The sequence below is a fragment of the Sus scrofa genome, chromosome 2, assembly GCF_054392235.1.
Source record: "Sus scrofa isolate SSC_HxYL_T2T_F1_AM1 chromosome 2, Sscrofa_HxYL_maternal_Yorkshire_Landrace_v2.0, whole genome shotgun sequence".
Lineage (NCBI taxonomy): Eukaryota > Metazoa > Chordata > Mammalia > Artiodactyla > Suidae > Sus > Sus scrofa.
This window is the reverse complement of record NC_139384.1, coordinates 6,363,709-6,382,202: the sequence shown is the minus strand read 5'-3', so window position 1 is coordinate 6,382,202 and position 18,494 is coordinate 6,363,709. Positions and strand designations below refer to the sequence as shown.

Below are 18,494 nucleotides of genomic sequence, written 5' to 3'. Positions count from 1 at the left end.
GGCTGGGAGGAGGCTGGGTTGTGGAGCTGAGGGTCTCAGGAGCAGAACGTGCTCCGTCCTCCTACACCTGATGGGCCACGACCCCAGGGAGTCTACTAGGAGGACTTCTGCTGGAGCGGCGGGCGCTGCAGTGAGCATCCCGTGGCTGAGGGTGTGCAAGCGGAGGGAAGCCAGGGAGGCCATGCTGGCTTAGATGGGCCCTAGGTCCTTCAAATTCTGGGATACGGTCTTCCCCGGACTCGAACGCGCCCCTCAAGGTTGAGCGCACGCGCAATCCGACCACTATGTCAAAGACCGCCGCTCGGCCAGAGCCGGCCGCGAATGCGCAGTCGGGCCCGATCCCAGCCTTCCCATGAGCCTTTGGGGCAGCTCCGAGGCAAAGGACGGAAGCAGCCGCTCTTGGTTTCCGGCAACGCGACGGCGCAGCCGGGCCCGACCCGGAAGTGTTCCCATTTTGCGCCGTCGGGGCTCGGCGGCGGCGGTGGCGGCGGCGGCGGCGGCGGCGGGGCTCGGGTGGACCTACCACCATGGGGTCGTCAAAGAAGCACCGCGGGGAGAAGGAGGCGGCCGGGACTACGGCAGGAGCGAGCACCGGGAGCGCCACCGAGCAGCCGCCTCGGCACCGGGAGCACAAAAAACACAAGCACCGGAGCAGCGGCGGCGGCAGCAGCGGTGGCGAACGACGAAAGCGGAGCCGGGAGCGTGGGAGCGAGCGCGGGAGCGGGCGGCGCGGGGCCGAAGCGGAGGCCCGCAGCAGCACGCACGGGCGGGAGCGTAGCCAGACAGAGCCCTCCGAGCGCCGCGTGAAGCGGGAGAAGCGAGATGAAGGCTACGAGGCCGGTGAGGGGCGGGGCCTGGGCAGGGGGCGGGGCGATGGGGAGGGTCTCAGGGTGGAGGGCCTCGGGGATGGAGGCCAAGCCCACAGGCCCAGCCATCCCTAGGCCCGTCGTCAGCGCATTTGGAAGGGTCTTGTTTTGATTATTTGGGATTAAGGGTTGGCTTTCTCTGCTAAACTCCGTGAAGGTGGAGATTTTCTCTGTTTTCCTTAACTGGCACATCACAGGCACTCGCTAAATGTGTCGAGTGAACGCATGGAGTGGTACCATCGTGTGTAGAGGCAGGAGGACACCTGGTATTGGGCAGGTTATGTAGAGCTCATAGCAGAGACATGAGGCAGGGGTCCGAACACAGAGGCTCCTGCAAGCCTGTTAAGATAATTGAATTTTGTTGGCGTTCCCGTCCTGGCGCAGCGGAAACGAATCCGACTAGGAACCATGAGGTTGTGGGTTCGACCCCTGGCCTGGCTCAGTGGGTTAAGGATCCTGCACTGTCTTGAGCTGTGGTGTAGGTCGCAGGTGCAACTCGGATCTGGCGTGGCTGTGGCGGTGGTGTAGGCCGGCAGCTGTAGCTCCAATTCGACCCCTAGCCTGGGAACCTCCATATGCCAGGGTGTGGCCCTGAGAAAACAAAAAACAAAAAATTTTGAACTTTGTTTCAAGAGTAATAGGGAGCCATGAATTCGAGCTGGGGAGCGAGTTAGTCGTATTCACGTTATCACAGAGAACACTGTGTTGAGAACTGGGTAAAGAGCAGTCAAGACCCATAGAGGAGGTAAGGACTGGCCATGGCTGGCACCAGGGCAGCAGCAGCGGGATGGAGAGTCGTTGACCCATTGGAGAGGTGTTTTGGAGGAGGAGGTGACAGAGCTTAAGCACTTGGATGACAGTGGGAAGGAGAAGAAGGAATTGAGGATGGTCCTTGGATTTTGGCTGGTGTGACCAGGTGGGTGGTAGTGTTGTCGACGGAAGTTGAGTTTGGAAGAGAAGCAGATTTTTTGGAGAGAGACAGTGAATTCAGTTTTGAGGAGTGTTGCATGAGGCACATGGGGAAACTCAGGGCTTGGGCAGGACAGAGCAGTTTGAGAGTCATAAGGGTTCAATGGCAAATGAAGTCCCTTGAGAGAGTGAGGATTGAGAAGCCAGGGTCGGGGGCAGAACCTCAGGAATGTCTACGTTTTAGTAGCAGGCGGAGCAAGATGGTACAAAAAAGGAGGTTGGATGTTCCCCAAAGCAAGAATACCATAGCATCTCATGTCATGGGATCTGTGGGCGTGATCAGTGGTGTCACACACCACAGGAGATGAGGCAAAACCAGAGTGGCAGAGAATCCATCGGATTTACAGACAAGGAGGCTGGCGACCTTGGAGAGAGCATGGAGGTGCTTGGAATTCAGGGTCCAGGTTAGGTGGGAGGGAAAGACGTAGGTTGCGAGGTGGCCATGCTGGAGGGAGGAGCTCCAGCCGATGGCGTCCAGCTTCTGTGTGTGGCATTCTGTGTGTGACATTTGCTGTTTATGAGGTGGGTGAAAGAGCTCAGAAGCGCTGCTTTATTTCCTGTAGCATCCTCACAGCACAGGCGCCAGTAAGTGTATTTTTTGACTGTGTGAATTACACAGAGAGAACACAGATATGCTGCCAACATGGGCCCTGCCCTGTGAGCAAAGACAGACCTGGAGATGGCCGTGACCATGCTGTGGAGTGCAGGGGAGAGGAGTTGGTGCTGATCAGGAATCAGGACTCCGGCCTCTGATTGTTGCATTTGGATAGCATCTTGCTAATCAGAGTGAGGCCAGAGAGGGCCGTGTAGGTTGTAACAACAGAATACACAGAGGTGGAGAGGTGGCAGAGTGAAGGATGTGGCAGGTTGGACCTTTTGGATCAGAAGGTGTGTCGACAGACTGGGAGTCAGGTAGGAGGAGCCCCTGGGATGGAGGAAGGCTGCTGTTCCCTGATGTCTCGGGGCAGATGGGGGACCCTCACCTTCAGCCCTGCGGCTGGAGCCAAGGATGAGGCTTCTGGGCCCCGTGTTCAGCTCCTGAGCCTCTCTCTCTCTTGTTCCAGCTGCCAGCTCCAAGACTAGCTCGGGCGATGCCTCGTCACTCAGCATCGAGGAGACCAAGTGAGTACTGTCACCTTTATGCTACTGTGTCTTCTTCTGAGACGGGCAGCTTTGGGGGCAGCAGGTGGGTGAAGCTTTCTCATCGTAGAGCCTTCTGCTTGGGATTTGGAAGTGCCATAGAAACCATCTTAGCCAACGATTTGCATTACAGAAGTGGACACTAAGACCCAAGAGGAAGGATGGCACTTTCCTGGGTAGGGGCAGGCCAGGCCTTCCGCCTAATTCGGAGGCCAGTGCTCTTCTGAGCGCTGGGTCAGGCCCTCGGTTTGGGACCCTTCGACCCTCAGCCCCGTCCTGTTTTCACACCCCCCACCCCGTCTGTCCAGAAGTGCACTCAGTGCCCCCATTTCTTCGACGGCTTCTAACACGTCTGTCTCTTGTTTTCAGTAAACTCCGGGCAAAGTTGGGGCTGAAACCCTTGGAAGTCAATGCCGTCAAGAAGGGTGAGTGTGGGACTGAGGAGGGAGGGAGGGCGGGCTGGTCGGGTCCAGAGGGAGGCCCCCTGAAGCGGTCTTTGAGGAGAGTGGGGCCGAGGCACAGGTTCAGCACCAGTCATGGTCCCGCGTGTGCGCGTGCTTGCTGCGATGGGCACGGGGCGGGGCCCTCCTGGCTGTTGTGACGCGGATCCGGGACTCAGCTCCTTCTTTCTGTTGGAGCAGTTGGCGTCACAACCTCACGCTGGCTGTGAGGTAGCATTAGACGGGCCGAGAGATCTGCACAGTTGCTGTGCACTAACCTGGCCTGTGTAGGTGTTGAGTGTGTTTTTGCGGTTTTTTTAAAAGTATGATCAGAGGGGAGTTCCTTGGTGGTCTAGTGGTTAAGGATCCAGTTTTGTCGCTGCTGTGGCTAAGGTCACTGCTGTGTTGAGAGTTTGATTCTTGGCCTAGGAACTTCTGTATGCCACAGGCATGCCCCCCCCCAAAACAAATGTGATCAGAGGGGGTTTGGAGGAAGGCCTGGGGGGTGACACGGGAGTGCGGGATCCTGTGGGAGTGGGGGGGTGAAGGACCTTCTGGCCCCTGAGCTGGAAGGGGCAGCGTGAGTGGCTCCCTCCTCTCCCCACCAGCCATGGGCAGGCATAGCCTCACGTCTGGGCCTCCCTTCCAGAGGCGGGCACCAAGGAGGAGCCCGTGACTGCCGATGTCATCAACCCCATGGCCTTGCGACAGCGAGAAGAACTCCGAGAGAAGCTGGCGGCTGCCAAAGAAAAGCGCCTCCTCAACCAGAAGCTGGGGTGAGGGGTCCCAGCTGGGCAGGCTGGGGGGTGGGGTGGGGGCCTGGGGAGGCGCCGAGGAGCTGCCAAGGTGGGTCGGGGAGCCGGGACTGGCTCCCCAGAGGGTCACTCTCGCCCCTCTTCAGGAAGATAAAGACTCTGGGGGAGGATGACCCCTGGCTGGATGACACTGCAGCCTGGATCGAGAGGAGCCGGCAGCTTCAGAAGGAGAAGGACCTGGCAGAGAAGAGGGTGAGGTCCTGGGCAGCTGGGGTGTGGCTTAGCACCTCTGGTGGCCTGACTGGCTGGTGAGGCTAGGGGCTGACCTGGAGAAGTGAGGCTGGGCCCAGAGCAGTAGGAGGCCCATGGTCCATGGTGCCTGTGTTGGGTTCTCGGCAGCTTGTCTGCAAGGCATGTGCTTTCTGAGCTCCCCCCTCAGTGAGGCCCCGTGTCCTCTGGAGATCCCGAACAGCCTGAGGTCAGAGGTCACCCCCTCCCTGTCCTGTAGGCCAAGCTGCTGGAGGAGATGGACCAGGAGTTTGGTGTCAGCACCCTGGTGGAGGAAGAGTTCGAGCAGAGGCGGCAGGTGAGGCTTCAGCAGCTGATGGGGGGGCGGGGGGCTGCCATCCCTGGTGCTGGGATCCCAGGGCCGGGCGGGTCGGCTCCCGGCTGAGCTGGACCCCTCCTTCCACCTAGGACCTGTACAGCGCCCGGGACCTGCAGGGCCTCACCGTGGAGCACGCCATCGACGCCTTCCGAGAGGGGGAGACGGTGATCCTCACCCTCAAGGACAAAGGTGGGCTGAGCGGGGTGCTCCGCCTGGGCACGGGCCGGGCCGAGGGCGCGCGTGACCGGCTGCTGCGTCTGCCTCGTCTCCAGGGGTGCTGCAGGAGGAGGAGGACGTGCTGGTGAACGTGAACCTGCTAGACAAGGAGCGGGCGGAGAAAAACGTGGAGCTGCGCAAGAGGAAGCCCGACTACTCGCCGTACGCGGAGAACGAGAGCGTGGACGACTTGGCCCAGGCAGGCCGGCAGCACAGAGGGCGGCAGCGGTGGCGGCCGAGGAGCCCCTGAGGCGATGGTGGCTCTGTGGCTTTTCGGGGGTCAGGCTAGGTCCCAACCTGTACTTCCTGCTTTGCAGCAGAAACCCCGCTCTATCCTGTCCAAGTACGACGAGGAGCTCGAGGGCGAGCGGCCGCAGTCCTTCCGGCTGGAGCAGGGCGGCGTGGCCGACGGCCTCCGGGAACGGGAGCTGGAAGAGATCCGGGCCAAGCTGCGGCTGCAGGCTCAGTCCCTGAGCTCGGTTGGGCCACGGCTCGCCTCTGAGTACCTCACGCCAGAGGAGATGGTGAGCCCTGGGGCCCCATCCGCACACGATCGGTCGTGATCCTGCCTCCCCTCCGCGATCGCGTGCCACCAGGATGAGCAGAGGTGGGAGGGTCGCGTTATGGCCTGGTGCTCAGTCCCTGTGGACAAGCAGTAACCGGCAGCCCTGGTGCTGCAGGGCAGCGGTGGGTGTACACAGAGCAAAGACCGTGAGCCAGGTGGCCCTGTGCTGCTGTTCAGGCTCTGCCACATAGTCAGTCTATACACAGAGTGAGTCTTTCAGCGACAGGCCTGAGCTCTGGTCTGAAACGGGTGACAGGAGCCACCGAGTAAGGGGCTGCTACAAGGACTGGTGACGCGTGCTGAGCGCTGAGTCCGTAGCTGTCAGTAGATGTTGCATGTGGGAAGATTGAATAGCAGGTGGGCAGCTGGCTCGCTAGATGGCCTGGCTCAGTGGTTAAGAGCCAGACCTTGGAGCCGGACTCCCGGGATGCAGGGTCCTGGCTCTCCTGCTTGGGAGGCTGGGTGACTTTGGACGAGGCGCTTAGCCTCTCTGAGCTCGGGTTTCCTCATCTCACAGGTGGAGTGAGGGGCGTCCACACCTTGTGTCACGTTCACGTGGCTGAGGCGCTCAGGACCATGGCCGGCCCAGGGTAGCACTAGAGCGGCCTGCCTTCTCGTGGGCCCGAGCTGCCAGCCTCCCCGAAACCGCGTCTCCTCTGCTCTCCTCCCTCCAGGTGACTTTTAAAAAGACCAAGCGGAGGGTGAAGAAGATCCGCAAGAAGGAGAAGGAGGTGGTGGTGCGGGCCGACGACCTGCTGCCTCTCGGGGACCAGACTCAGGACGGGGACTTCGGCTCCAGGTGGGCTCAGACGTGGGCCTGGCGTGGGGGGCTGGGCCGGCCGGGGCCGGAGCTCACCCGGAGGCCTCTCCCCACAGGCTGCGGGGCCGGGGTCGGCGCCGAGTGCCCGAGGCGGACGAGGAGGCCCAGGAGGAGGAGGAGAAGGAGCCGGTGCCTCTGCCCCCGCAGTCAGATGACACCCGTGTGGAGAACATGGACATCAGCGACGAGGGTGAGGGCCCAGCGGCTGAGAGGGGGCAGAGGGGGTGGGACGGGGGCCTGGGGGGCCCGGGGCCCCGGAGAGGACCTGAGCAGGCAGGCGACTTCTGTGTCTCCACCAGAGGAGGGCGGAGCCCCGCGATCCGGGTCCCCAGAGGTGCTGGAGGAGGACGAAGCCGAGCTGGAGCTGCAGAAGCAGCTGGAGAAGGGGCGCCGGCTGCGGCAGCTGCAGCAGCTGCGGGACAGCGGTGAGAAGGTAGGGGGCTGCGGAGGGAGGCCGGGCCCTCGGGGACGGGTGGGTGTGTGGTGGCCTGTCCTTAGGAGCACGTGCTCCTGTCCCTTCGTCTGTAGCACCCGCGTTCCACTGGGCAGCCTCTCTCGGTTCTTGTTGTGTTGTCGGTAGATTTCTAGGTTTCTGCGGGGTTTTCACTGTGGCGTATTTGAGGGTTTGGATCTTGCCCTCCGGAATGTGTGCTCTTTGCCTCCTGTGAGTGAGGCGCGGTCTCAGGGCTGGGGAGTCCTGGGGAACAGGACGGCCCGGGGCCCCTGTGCTCACAGAGCTGCCTTTCCCGGGGGCAGAAATGGCGGCGACCTCATGAACCCGAGCAGAGTCACCTCTGATGGGGATCAGCCGTGCAGGCAGCGTGAGAGGACCTGGAGGGTGTCTCTCAGCGCCGGGGACCTTTCGGGGGCGACGTTTGAGCTGCGACCGAAGTGACGCAGAGGAGCCCGCCTTGCCCAGCGTCGGGGCCGGAGGTGGGGCCGGCAGGCGTTCAGGCTGTAGGGACAGCACGTGTCCTTTGGAGAAATGACCTGAGGAGGTCTGAGGATCAGGCAGGCTGGAGCAGAGTGCGGGGCTGGCGGTGTGAGCTGGGCCGAGAGGTCCATGGGGCCCAAGGCCGTGGTCGCTGCTGACACCCACAGGGCGCGTGCAGGCCCCGCGTCGGCGCTTTGTGCATTGGTTCATGTGATGCTCACAGCGACGGCCTATGAGGAAGGTTCTGTTATCTCCGTTTTACAGATGAGGAAACTGAGGCACAGAGGCGTTAGGCAAGTTGCCCAAGGTTACTTGACTGGTAAGTGGCCGAGCTGGGATTTTGAACAGCTTGACCCCAGAAGTCCACACGTGACCCTGTACCTCCCACTGAGGGGACTCTGGGGCTGGGGCGAGGCCGCAGCAGCAAGCTCCGGGGTGCCCGCCACGGGGTGGAGGGCAGAGCAGGGGGGGAGCCACAGGACTGAGGCGCCCCTGAAGCCAAGGGGGGTTTCGAGGAGAGGACCCCGCTGGCGGAGGTCCCATTTGGCACAGTGGAGCTTCGAGAGGATTTAGGAGAGACAGGACTTGAGGAAGAGAGGGCAGCAGCTTGGGACGATTCCTTAGCGCAGGGGCAGGTGCGCTTTCTGTTAATGGCCCCAGAGTAGATAGCCGAGGCCCGGGTCTCAGTCCCAGCCACTGAGGAGCCGTCGGGGCTGGCGCGCACGGCCACGTGCCAGGGAAGCTTGGTACAGGAGGAGGTGCTGGGCCAGGTTTGCCTGCCCCTGCTCGGAAGGGGGCGGGGAATGGGCAGTAGCTGAAAGGCCTGCGAGTTGAAGATCTCCTTTTCCACAGTTAATGATTAATAGCATTAATAATTATGTTCCAGAGTAATAGAGCTTACGGTTGAAAGGGTTGATTGCAAAGGTTATGGGGCCCAGTGGTTCTCAGCCTGGCCGCACCTTAGAATCATCGAGGGAAATTTTTGTGTGTGTGTCTTTTTAGATCCATACCTGCTGCATGTGGAAGTTCCCAGGCTAGGGGTCTAGTCCAAGCTACACCACAGCCACAGCAACGCAGGATCCGAACCGTGTCTGTGACCCACACCTCACCTTACAGCAACGCCGGCTCCTTAACCCACTGAGCAAGGCCAGGGATCAAACCCGTGTCCTCACAGATCCTAGTCAGGTTCGTTAACTGCCGAGCCACAACGGGAACTCCGAGAATCACTGAAGAAGGTTATAAGCGCACCTAAGCCACACCCCACGCACCAAGTCATTTCCACGCAGAAGAGTTGGAGGAATGTTACAGTGAATGTGCTTTTTCTGCCTCTTAGATTCAGTGGCTACGAGCTTTTAGTCATACTGCTGTCTTCTCTCTCTAGAGTTTTCTCATCCACTGGAAGTGAGTTACAGACACGTGGCAGGTCACTGCCGAGTACCTCACCAGGCCTCTCAAAAAGTAAAGGCAGTTCTTTTCGGAGATGGCCGTGTCGCTTAAAAGATGCTGGGAGCGCTATAAAACATTGATCGTCTCCCGAAATGTCTTTTTAGTTTTTATTTTGTTTTAACCAGTATCTAATCAAGTTTTTATACCCTCGAAGTTTTTTCAGGTAGCGGAGGTTCTAGAGTGTATTTGATGCCAATCAGGAGAGAGGGATCAGGATGGAGAGAAGGAGTGTTTCCAGGAGCACATCTTTAAAAAGCAGGCGGGGATGGGACCTAGAGCACAGGGGGAGGGTGGCCTTGGAGAGAAGCCAGTCACATGGTCATTTATTTCAGGAGGGCAGGTCGGGGAGGGGACGGCAGGTACACGTCACTGGGCGGGGGCTCCGGTCTGATTGTTCCTGTTTCTCAGGAGGAGGTGGCTGGGGGTGGGTAGGAGAGAACTTACAGGATTGAGGAGAGGGCACGTTTTTGGAGAGTGGAGTCAGGCGGCCTGCGGGGCAGTGTTGACTGCTCACTGGAGGTCAGCGGATATCCCCCACGAGTGAGGCGTGGTCATGAATGGAAGAGGGATCAGGCCAGCACATATTTGGGTCATTGATGCTCTAGCCTGTTCAGCAGCTGTGTGTAGTCAACTGAGTAGGTGACAGTAGGATCATTTGAGATGGTTTTTTTTAGGGAGAGAGGGACAAGGCAGTTAAAGTGTTTGCAAAGGAGAGACTCTGCCATATACAGAACCCAGGCTGGGCGAGGAGATGTCGCAGGAATGGGGTGACATCACAGAAGGGGGGGTGACAGCTGTGAAGACGTGCACTGGAGTCACAGTGAGGGTGAAGTCACTGGCTTAAGGTTAGTGGGGTGCGTGAGCCGGAAAGAGGGGACACGGCAGCCAGAGCGAGTGTGTGGAGGTGTGGTCATCAGTGATGGTAGGTCAGGGCGGGAGGGTGACCCCTGGAGGGAGCAGCCAAGGAGGTGAGGGGTCAGGGACCCTCTGGTTTGGCAGAGTCAGCAGATGGCTGGTTTGGGGCGTGGGGGTCTCTAAGGGAAGAGGAGGGGAGAGGTGGGGAGAGCCGTGGCGGGGAGAGGGGAGTGGCAGATCTAAGGAGGAACAGTCCGAGCCACTGCGTGCCAGTCACTGCTGCTGCCACTGGGGACAAGAGGGGCTGCTTCTGCCTTCCCAGAGGCCCTGACACCGTGGAATGGTTAGCGCTTCATTCATGGCAGGTGTTTGTTAAGCGCCCACTGCAGAGTGGCACCCAGACGTTGCTGACCTCAGCAGATGAGGAAAAGTGAAAGCACAGCGGCAGGTGGCGGGGCCCACCATGAGGACGGGCACAGGGAGACGGCAGTGAGGAGGGCTGAAGGGTGCTCGGTTTTAAATTGGGGGCCAGGGACTGAGTTCCCTTCGTGGCTCAGTGGTTAAGTAATCTGACTAGGAACCATGAGGATGCCGGTTCATTCCCTGGCCTTGCTTAGCGGATTAAGGATCCAGCGTTGCCATGAGCTGTGGTGTAGGTCACAGAAGCGGCTTGGATCCCGTGTTGATGTGGCTCTGGTGTAGGCCGGTGGCTACAGCTCCGATTCGACCCCTAGCCTGGGAACCCCCATATGTCGCGGGAAGCGGCCCAAGATATGGCAAAAAGACAAAAAATAAATAAATAAATAAATTGGGGGCTGGGGAGACCTCCCCGAGGAGGTGACAGCTGACGCCAGGGCCGAACAAAAACAGCCTCGAGGTGACCGGGGCGCAGCTCATATGAGAGAATATCTGGCACCTGCACCGCCGCCACCGCCGCCACCCCCCCCCACCCCCGCCCCTGAACATCGGGGATGAGTGGGGGGGAATGGTGAGAAGAGCAGGAGATGGACTCGTGGGGGTCAGAGGCCAGGGCAGGCAGAGCCTTGCTGTCGTGGTGAAGGTTTAGCCATCAGGGGCTTTGATCTGGGTTCTTTTTTTTCAAAGATCATTCTGGCTGGTGTGTAAAGAAAGAATCAAAAGGTTACAGGTGGGAGGCAGGAGGTGCGTTAGAGGAGGGCTGTTACAGTCGTTGTGGAGGTGATGCTGTACCAGGGTGGCAGCATGAGACAGTAGGGGTGGCTGTGTTGGGGATGTAGCCTGAGGGGAGAATTGACAGTACTTGTTGATGGATGCAGATGGACAGAGAAGGCAGCTCTCGGGAATGCTGGCTTGAACAGCTGGCTGCTGGCCCGGCCATTTACTGCGATGAGGAAGCCATGGGGGGAACAGGTGTGAGAGGAAAGAGAAGCAAGTGTTTGCTTTTGGTTGAGTGAGTTTTGAGACTCACTTTCCGGAGGTGATTGGTACTGTGTAGGCGGTGGGATATGTGACTTTGAACTTCAGGGGAGGGGCTGAGATGGGAGACGTAGGTGTGGACGTCAGTGTGTAGATGGGATGTAAAGCCAGAGGACTGGATGGAATCACCAGGATCGTGAGTGTGGGTGACGAAGAGGACCTAGGGCCCCGAGGGAGGCAGAGAAGGAGGACTGGGCGCCGTCCTAGAGCCACGTGAAGAAAGGTCTGGAGGGGAGGGTGCGGGCGGCTGTGGTGCACGCTCCAGAGGGTCTGGGTGTCAGGAGGGCGAGGACTGACCTTGGGATTGGGCAGCGTGGGGTCACTGATGCTCCGTCCATGGGCTGGTGGGAAGTGGGGTCAGATCATGCAGCTTTAGCGAGGTTGCTGGACACAGGATTAATAGACAAAAGTCCGTTGTGGTTCTGTTTACCCGCAAGAGATCGAAAGTGTAATTTTTAAAAAGACACCATTTGTGGAGTCCCCACTATGCACAGCAGGGTTAAGGATCCAGCATTGTGTCTGCTGAGGCATGGATTCCATCCCCAGCCTGGTGCGTTGGGTTAAGGATCCGGCATTGCCTCAGCTGTGATGTAGGTTGCAGGTGTGGCTCGGATTTGATCCTGGCCTGGAGCTTCCATAGGCTGCAGGCATGGCTAAAAAAGAAAAGGACACCGTTTCTGACAGCAGTGTGGGTAATAAGTAACATGGACAAGCAGGAGCAGGTGGTGTGGATAAAGAATACTCGGCACTGCAGCCGAATAAAAAGGAGTAAATGATATGCAAGATCTTATGGGGAGATTATGGTCCATTTTCGAAAGGCATCAAGTGAGACGTTGTTTTAGTTACCAAGGACAACCTTAAGAAAATACTACAGACTGGTGGCTTAAGCAACAGCAACTTAATCTTAGCGTTCTGGAGGCTGGAAGTCCAAGATCAAGGTGCTGGTGGATTTGGTTTCTCTTGAGGCTGGCAGGTGGCTGTCTTCACTGTGTCCTCTCGTGGCCTCTGTGCGCTAATCCCTGGTGTCTCCCCCTCTTGTAAGGACACCAGCCTATTGAACAGTGCCTGCCCTCACGACTTCATTTGACCTTTATCATCTCCGCAAGGCCCTGGCTTCACGCGCAGTCCCGCCGGACACGAGGGCTCCCACCTACGTATTTTGGGAGAACACGGTTCTCTCTATAGCGACGATGTTAGACCAATGTTGTAAAGATGTCTGTCTTCTCAATTCATAGGTTAAATGCAGTTCCAATAAAAATCTCAATAGGGATTTTTGTTGGGCCTGGCAGGGTGATTCTAAAAGACCCATGGACGATCAAAGAGTCCACAATAGCCAAGAAACTTATAAGGTGGTGGGATTTGACAAATATTAAGTTTTTATAATAAAGTGGTAATTAAGGTGGTGTGATATTGTCATAAAACAGGGCTGAGATCAAGTAGAGGGACCCAGAAACAGAGTCCTGGACAGGACAGATGGTTTCCCAGTGCGAAAGGTTGTTTGGACAATTAGTTACCTTTTTGGAAAAATGGGAAATTGGGTTTGTGATGCACACCTTGTGCAAAATTCACTTACAGATAAATTAGAATTTAAAAGTAAAAATTTAAGGGAGTTCCTGTCAGGACTCAGTGGTTAACAAATGTGACTAGTATCCGTGAGGACGCAGATTCAATCCCTGGCCTCGCTCAGTGGGTTAAGGATCCGGCGTTGCTGTGAGCTGTGGTGTACACTGCAGACATGGCTCAGATCTGGCGTTGCTGTGGCTGTGGTGTAGGCTGGCAGCTGCAGCTCTGATTTGACCCCTAGCCTGGGAACCTCCATGTGCCGCGGGTGTGGCCCTAAAAAAATAAGTAAATGAAAATTTAATATTTGCGAACAAAGTAGAAAAGTTATTTTTTTGACCTTGTGGTAGAGAAAGTTTCTTTTTCCCTTTTTTATTATGTCGAAATAGCACATTATATAAGCTTTATCATCTCAACCATTGTTAAGCATGTGGTTCTGTGGTACCTTGTGCGCAGCCATCCCCACCATCCAGTACCGTGACTTTTCATCTTGTAAAACTGTAGCTCTGTTCCCATCAAACCCTAACCCCCTCTTCTCACCTCCCCCCAGCTTCTGGCATCCCCCTTCCCCTGTCTGTCTCTATGACCTTGACTACTCTAGGGACCACTTACGTGTGGAGTCATACATCATACATGTGTCTTTTTGTGACTGTCTTATTTCAAGACAAGGATTTCCTAAAATATAAATATAAAAAGGCCAAATGGAGGGAGTTCCCATCGTGGCTTAGCAGTTAATGAATCTGACTAGTATCCATGAGGACACAGGTTCAATCTCTGGCCTTGCTCAGTGGGTTAAGGATCCGGCGTGGCTGTGAGCTGTGGTGTAGGTCGCGGATGCGGTTCGGATCTGGCATTGCTGTGGCTATGTTGTAGGGCAGCAGCTGCAGCTCCTACCTAAGCCCTAGTCTGGGAACTTCCAGATGCCATGGGTGCGGCCCTAGAAAGCCAAAAAAAAAGACCAAATGGAAAAGATATTTGTCCATAAGCAGAATAAGCAGGTCACAGAAGTGAGGGAACCCCCCCCCCCCACCGCATGCTGATCAAGGAAGGGCGAACCGTGACAGTGACCGACGCTGTTACACCCACAGCGTTTGCCAGAAATGTCTGTCTGACAATGTCAAGTGTCGGTGAGGACGTGAAGCAGCCAGAACGCTTGTCCACACTTCTCACGGGTGTGCGGAGGCGCCTCACCAGTGGGAAGGCACTGACACCCTTGTGGCGTGAACGCGGGTGGGCTCCACGCGGCTCTGGGGTCCACGCTCCGTGCGCCTCGGAGAAGTGTCAGCATCAGGTCGGGTTGCATTGGCTGCGGTACGCGTGGTGCCAGGAGAAATCCATCCTCAGCGTGCCAGCCGACACCTAGATGTCGTGTCACGGCATAGCATTCTGTGGCGAAACACTCGTGTTGAGATTAATCTTCAAGGTGTGAATTTTTTTTTTTTTTTGTCTTTTTGCTATTTCTTGGGCTGCCCCCTCGGCATATGGAGGTTCCCAGGCTAGGGGTCCAATTGGAGCTGTAGTCACCGGCCTACACCAGAGCCACAGCAACGCGGGATCATCCGAGCCGCGTCTGCAGCCTACACCACAGCTCACGGCAACGCCGGATCATTAACCCGCTGAGCAAGGGCAGGGACCGAACCCGCAACCTCATGGTTCCTATTCGGATTTGTTAACCACTGCGCCACGACGGCAACTCCAAGTTGTGAATATTTTAAAACAAACCATCGGAATCATACGGTGCTATTCAGATTACACGAACTCTGATAAATAGCAGGCTGGTCATGGATAGATCTGGACGTGGTAAAACTATGAAGAAAGCTGGGGATCATGACCACAGCTTTGTGGGGAGGAGACCCCCGAGGCAGGCCTGAAGGGATTTCAGTGATATGTATGATGGTGCTCGTTAAAGCATGTCATATAGGAGTTCCCGTCGTGGCGCAGTGGTTAAAGAATCCGACTGGGAACCATGAGGTTGCGGGTTCGGTCCATGGCCTTGCTCAGTGGGTGAAGGATCCGGTGTTGCCATGAGCTGTGGTGTAGGTGGCAGACGCGGCTCGGATCCCACATTACTGTGGCTCTGGCGTAGGCTGGCGGCTACAGCTCTGATTAGACCCCTAGCCTGGGAACCTCCATATGCCTCGGGAGTGGCCCTAGAAAAGGCAAAAAGCAATACAAAAATGGAGGGAAAGGGTGCAGAAGTGGACACTTGACTAGAAGCTTCTCTCGCGTATGCTGTCAGGGAGCAGAGCAGGAAGGCTGAGGTGCTGAGGGAGGAGTTTTTATTTTTTTATTTTTTATTTTTATTTTTTGTCTTTTGTCTTTTTTTGTTGTTGTTGTTGTTGTTGTTGTTGGTATTTCTTGGGCCGCTCCCGCGGCATATGGAGGTTCCCAGGCTAGGGGTTGAATCGGAGCTGTAGCCACCGACCTACGCCAGAGCCACAGCAACGCGGGATCCGAGCCACGTCTGCAACCTACACCACAGCTCACGGCAACGCCGGATCATTAACCCACTGAGCAAGGCCAGGGATCAAACCCGCAACCTCATGGTTCCTAGTCGGATTCGTTAACCACTGCGCCACGACGGGAACTCCGGGAGGAGTTTTTAAAAGGGGGAGATCCTAGGCCATCCCTGTATGCTGATGGGAGTGACACAGTGAGGGGACAGTGAATGTGGCAGGAGGGGACATAACATCAGGCCCTCGGAGCCCTGCCAGGTAGGAGGGTGACCTGAGGTAGGAGCAGGGCGAAGGCAGGCTGGGGGCAGCGGTGGAGTCAGCGCTGGAAGCAGGTGCAAGAGCGTCAGGGCCGGGGTTCCGGGAGGAGGGATGTTTCTGCTGAGTCTTGAAAAACTGGAGTTTGTTAGGTGAAGAGTGCGTGGCAGAGCAGTGGCAGGAGTGGCCCTGCCTGCGGGAATGTGTGTGAGGCTGCGGCAGTGAGCGGAGGTGCTTTGGAGAGGGGTTGGCACCGGCCGGTACTGATTCAAAGGGCACTGGGGGCCGTAGGCGGCTTCGGAGCCGAGGCGAGGGCCGGTGGTACGGGCGCGGGTGCAGAGCAGAGAGCAGCCCAGGGCTCGGGAGCAGGTAGACATCTGTCCGGCCGCTGTGGGCAGTGGGAATGGCTTGGTTTCCTGCCACCGGGGAGGGTCTGGGGTTGCTGGGTCTCTATGGCACCACCCCAGAAACTTCCGGGTTTGCCCACAGCCGCTCCTTCCCCCAGGTGGTGGAGATCGTGAAGAGGCTGGAGTCTCGCCAGCGGGGCTGGGAGGAGGAGGAGGACCCGGAGCGGAAGGGGGCCATCGTGTTCAACGCCACGTCCGAGTTCTGCCGCACCCTGGGGGAGATCCCCACCTACGGGCTGGCCGGCAACCGGGAGGAGCAGGAGGAGCTCATGGTGGGTCCGGCTCTGCTCTTGGCTGGGCCGGGGAGGGGGCCCTGGCGTGGCCGGCAGTGTCGGCCGCCAGCCGCCTCGGCGCTCAGATGGGCTGAGCCGGGTCTCTGTCCTGCAGGACTTTGAACGGGACGAGGAGCGCTCGGCCAACGGCGGCTCCGAGTCCGACGGGGAGGAGAACATTGGCTGGAGCACAGTCAACCTGGACGAGGAGAAGCAGCAGCAAGATGTGAGGCGGGGGCCCGGGACGATGCGGGTGACCCCCTTGCCATGGGGCCGGGGCCGGGGCCGGGGCTGGGGGCAGACGGCGGCTCTGGGGCCTCAGCCTCCTGTGCAGAAGTGGGGTGTGCCAGCCCCAGGTCATCCTGAGGCTTCAGGGAGGCACCTCGTTGGCGGGGCCTGGTGCCCGCACAGGACACGGTTGTGGGGGTGGAGTGACTGGTAGCGGGTGGGGTGACCCGTGTGGCCTGCTTATCCCCTCCCCGTGTGCCGCCCCCAGTTCTCTGCCTCTTCCACCACCATCCTGGATGAGGAGCCCATCGTGAATAGAGGGCTGGCAGCTGCCCTGCTTCTGTGTCAGAACAAAGGTGAGGGGCTGGGGCGGGCGGGACGGGTGGGTACGGTTGCGGCCTCCGCTGTCCCCTCTGCCACCTCTCCCTCCCCTGCACCCTGGCCCTGGGGCCCTCACGGTGGCACCTCGCCTCTCTGCACCGCATCACCCCGTTTTCCACGCCTGTGCTCCCAGAACCCCCTGCAAAGCACCCTCTGTCCCTGGAGGCTCTGCGTCCCCTCTGGGGAGGAGGGCGGGGAGTTGCCAGTCCAGGCGGTGGCGCAGGGACCTTGGCCTCCAGATCCCAGTGCTGCCCTTTCCTTGGCCAGTGGCCCTATCAGAGGCCTGACCTCTCCGAGTCTCTGTTCCCTCTGTCTGCACGATGGGCTGGCTCCCCCAGTGGCCGCTGTGCTGTCGGGGGTCAGGCCTGCGGGGGTCAGGCCTGCGGGGGGCGGCGCCTCTGAGGAGTGGGCGGTGCCTCTGAGGGGTGGGCGGTGCCTCTGAGGGGTGGGCGGTGCCGAGTCTCACAGCCCCTCCCCTCAGGGCTGCTGGAGACGACGGTGCAGAAGGTGGCCCGGGTGAAGGCGCCCAACAAGTCCCTGCCGTCGGCCGTGTACTGCATCGAGGACAAGATGTGAGTGTGGGGCCGGGGGCTGGCGGGAGCCGGCAGGGCGGGGGCGCTGAGGCTCTCTGTCCCCGGCCAGGGCCATCGACGACAAGTACAGCCGGCGGGAGGAGTACCGCGGCTTCACGCAGGACTTCAAGGAGAAGGACGGCTACAAGCCCGATGTCAAGATCGAGTACGTGGACGAGACGGGCCGGAAGCTCACACCCAAGGAGGTGAGGGAGCGGGAGGTGGGTCTGGGCCGGGGGGCACCAGGGTCCCCTCCCAGGCCTGGCGGGAGGGCGCCCCCGCCTGACTCCTGGGCGCACATGGAGACTCCGGCTGCAGCCCGTCTCCCGCCCTGCTGGGGGTCCCGGGGCACGGGGCGGGGGCGGCTCTCACCCCGGGTGGTGCTGCCCCTGTCGCAGGCCTTCCGGCAGCTGTCCCACCGCTTCCACGGGAAGGGCTCAGGCAAGATGAAGACGGAGCGGCGGATGAAGAAGCTGGACGAGGAGGCGGTGAGTGCCCCCGGGGACATGGGGGTGGCCTCCGAACGTGCTGGGGGTGGCTGGGGTGCCGGGCCCTGCTCCTGCCGGTGGTGACCAGCCCGACCCCGCAGCTCCTGAAGAAGATGAGCTCGAGCGACACGCCCCTGGGCACCGTGGCTTTGCTGCAGGAGAAGCAGAAGGCCCAGAAGACGCCGTACATCGTGCTCAGCGGCAGCGGCAAGAGCATGAACGCGTGAGTGGGGGCGGTGGGGGGCGCAGGGCCTTGCGCAGCCCGCGGCGGGGGGAGGCCCAGCCGCTCCCAGCCTCACGCCCTGTTCTCTCCTCTCTGGCAGGAACACCATCACCAAGTGAAGCCGACCTCCCTCTGACCCCCGCCCCGACTTTAATATTAAATAAAGTTCCCTCCTTCTTTTTTCCTCCCTGGTCATGGTGCGGATTCCACGGTTAGATCCGGGAGGAAGGGCAGGTGGTGCTGGGGGACAGTCGGCCACCCGGCCCTCGGGCAGCCTCCGTGTCACTTGTGAGGTCCGTTGGGCAAGTCGCTGAAGCTCTCTGGGCTTTAGCTCTGCCCTGTACCGTCAAAACCCGTCCGCCTCGTAGGCTGGCACCCAAGACTGAGTGAGCCCTTTCCTCCATCCGCTGGGCTACAGGCGGCTCGGGGTCTGGCCTTGGCCAGGCCCAACCTGGTCATTGACGACGCAGATAGCAGAGACGCAGGGAGAGAACTAGCCGGGACCCTCCAAGGCAGTTCTCCACCCCCCCACCCACCCCCCCGCCAGTCCTGGCCCTGTCCTACGGGTGCTGCCGGCTGTGGAA

General features: G+C 59.1%; 1 protein-coding gene across 5 annotated transcripts; it reads left to right on the top strand.

The window, feature by feature from the left end:
• Positions 1 to 451: 451 nt before the first annotated feature.
• SART1 (spliceosome associated factor 1, recruiter of U4/U6.U5 tri-snRNP) lies at positions 452 to 18,094 on the top strand. 5 transcript variants are annotated; one of them, XR_014836817.1, is made up of 20 exons: positions 452 to 840; positions 2,900 to 2,957; positions 3,345 to 3,400; positions 4,065 to 4,191; positions 4,317 to 4,422; positions 4,679 to 4,756; positions 4,867 to 4,966; positions 5,050 to 5,192; positions 5,314 to 5,517; positions 6,233 to 6,357; positions 6,435 to 6,568; positions 6,678 to 6,811; positions 15,829 to 16,018; positions 16,134 to 16,244; positions 16,515 to 16,602; positions 17,109 to 17,199; positions 17,270 to 17,405; positions 17,598 to 17,687; positions 17,789 to 17,910; positions 18,011 to 18,094. XR_014836817.1 is itself a non-coding variant. In XM_005660675.4 (20 exons), the coding sequence occupies exons 1-20, from the start codon at positions 528 to 530 to the stop codon at positions 18,027 to 18,029; spliced, it is 2,409 nt and encodes an 802-aa protein (XP_005660732.1). In that variant the 5' UTR covers positions 452 to 527; the 3' UTR covers positions 18,030 to 18,094. The 5 variants fall into 5 exon arrangements, 3 of the variants coding, with proteins under 3 accessions (XP_005660732.1, XP_003122565.3, XP_084866814.1); XR_014836816.1 differs by having other exon boundaries at positions 5,311 to 5,517; XM_005660675.4 differs by having other exon boundaries at positions 15,845 to 16,018.
• Positions 18,095 to 18,494: the final 400 nt, after the last annotated feature.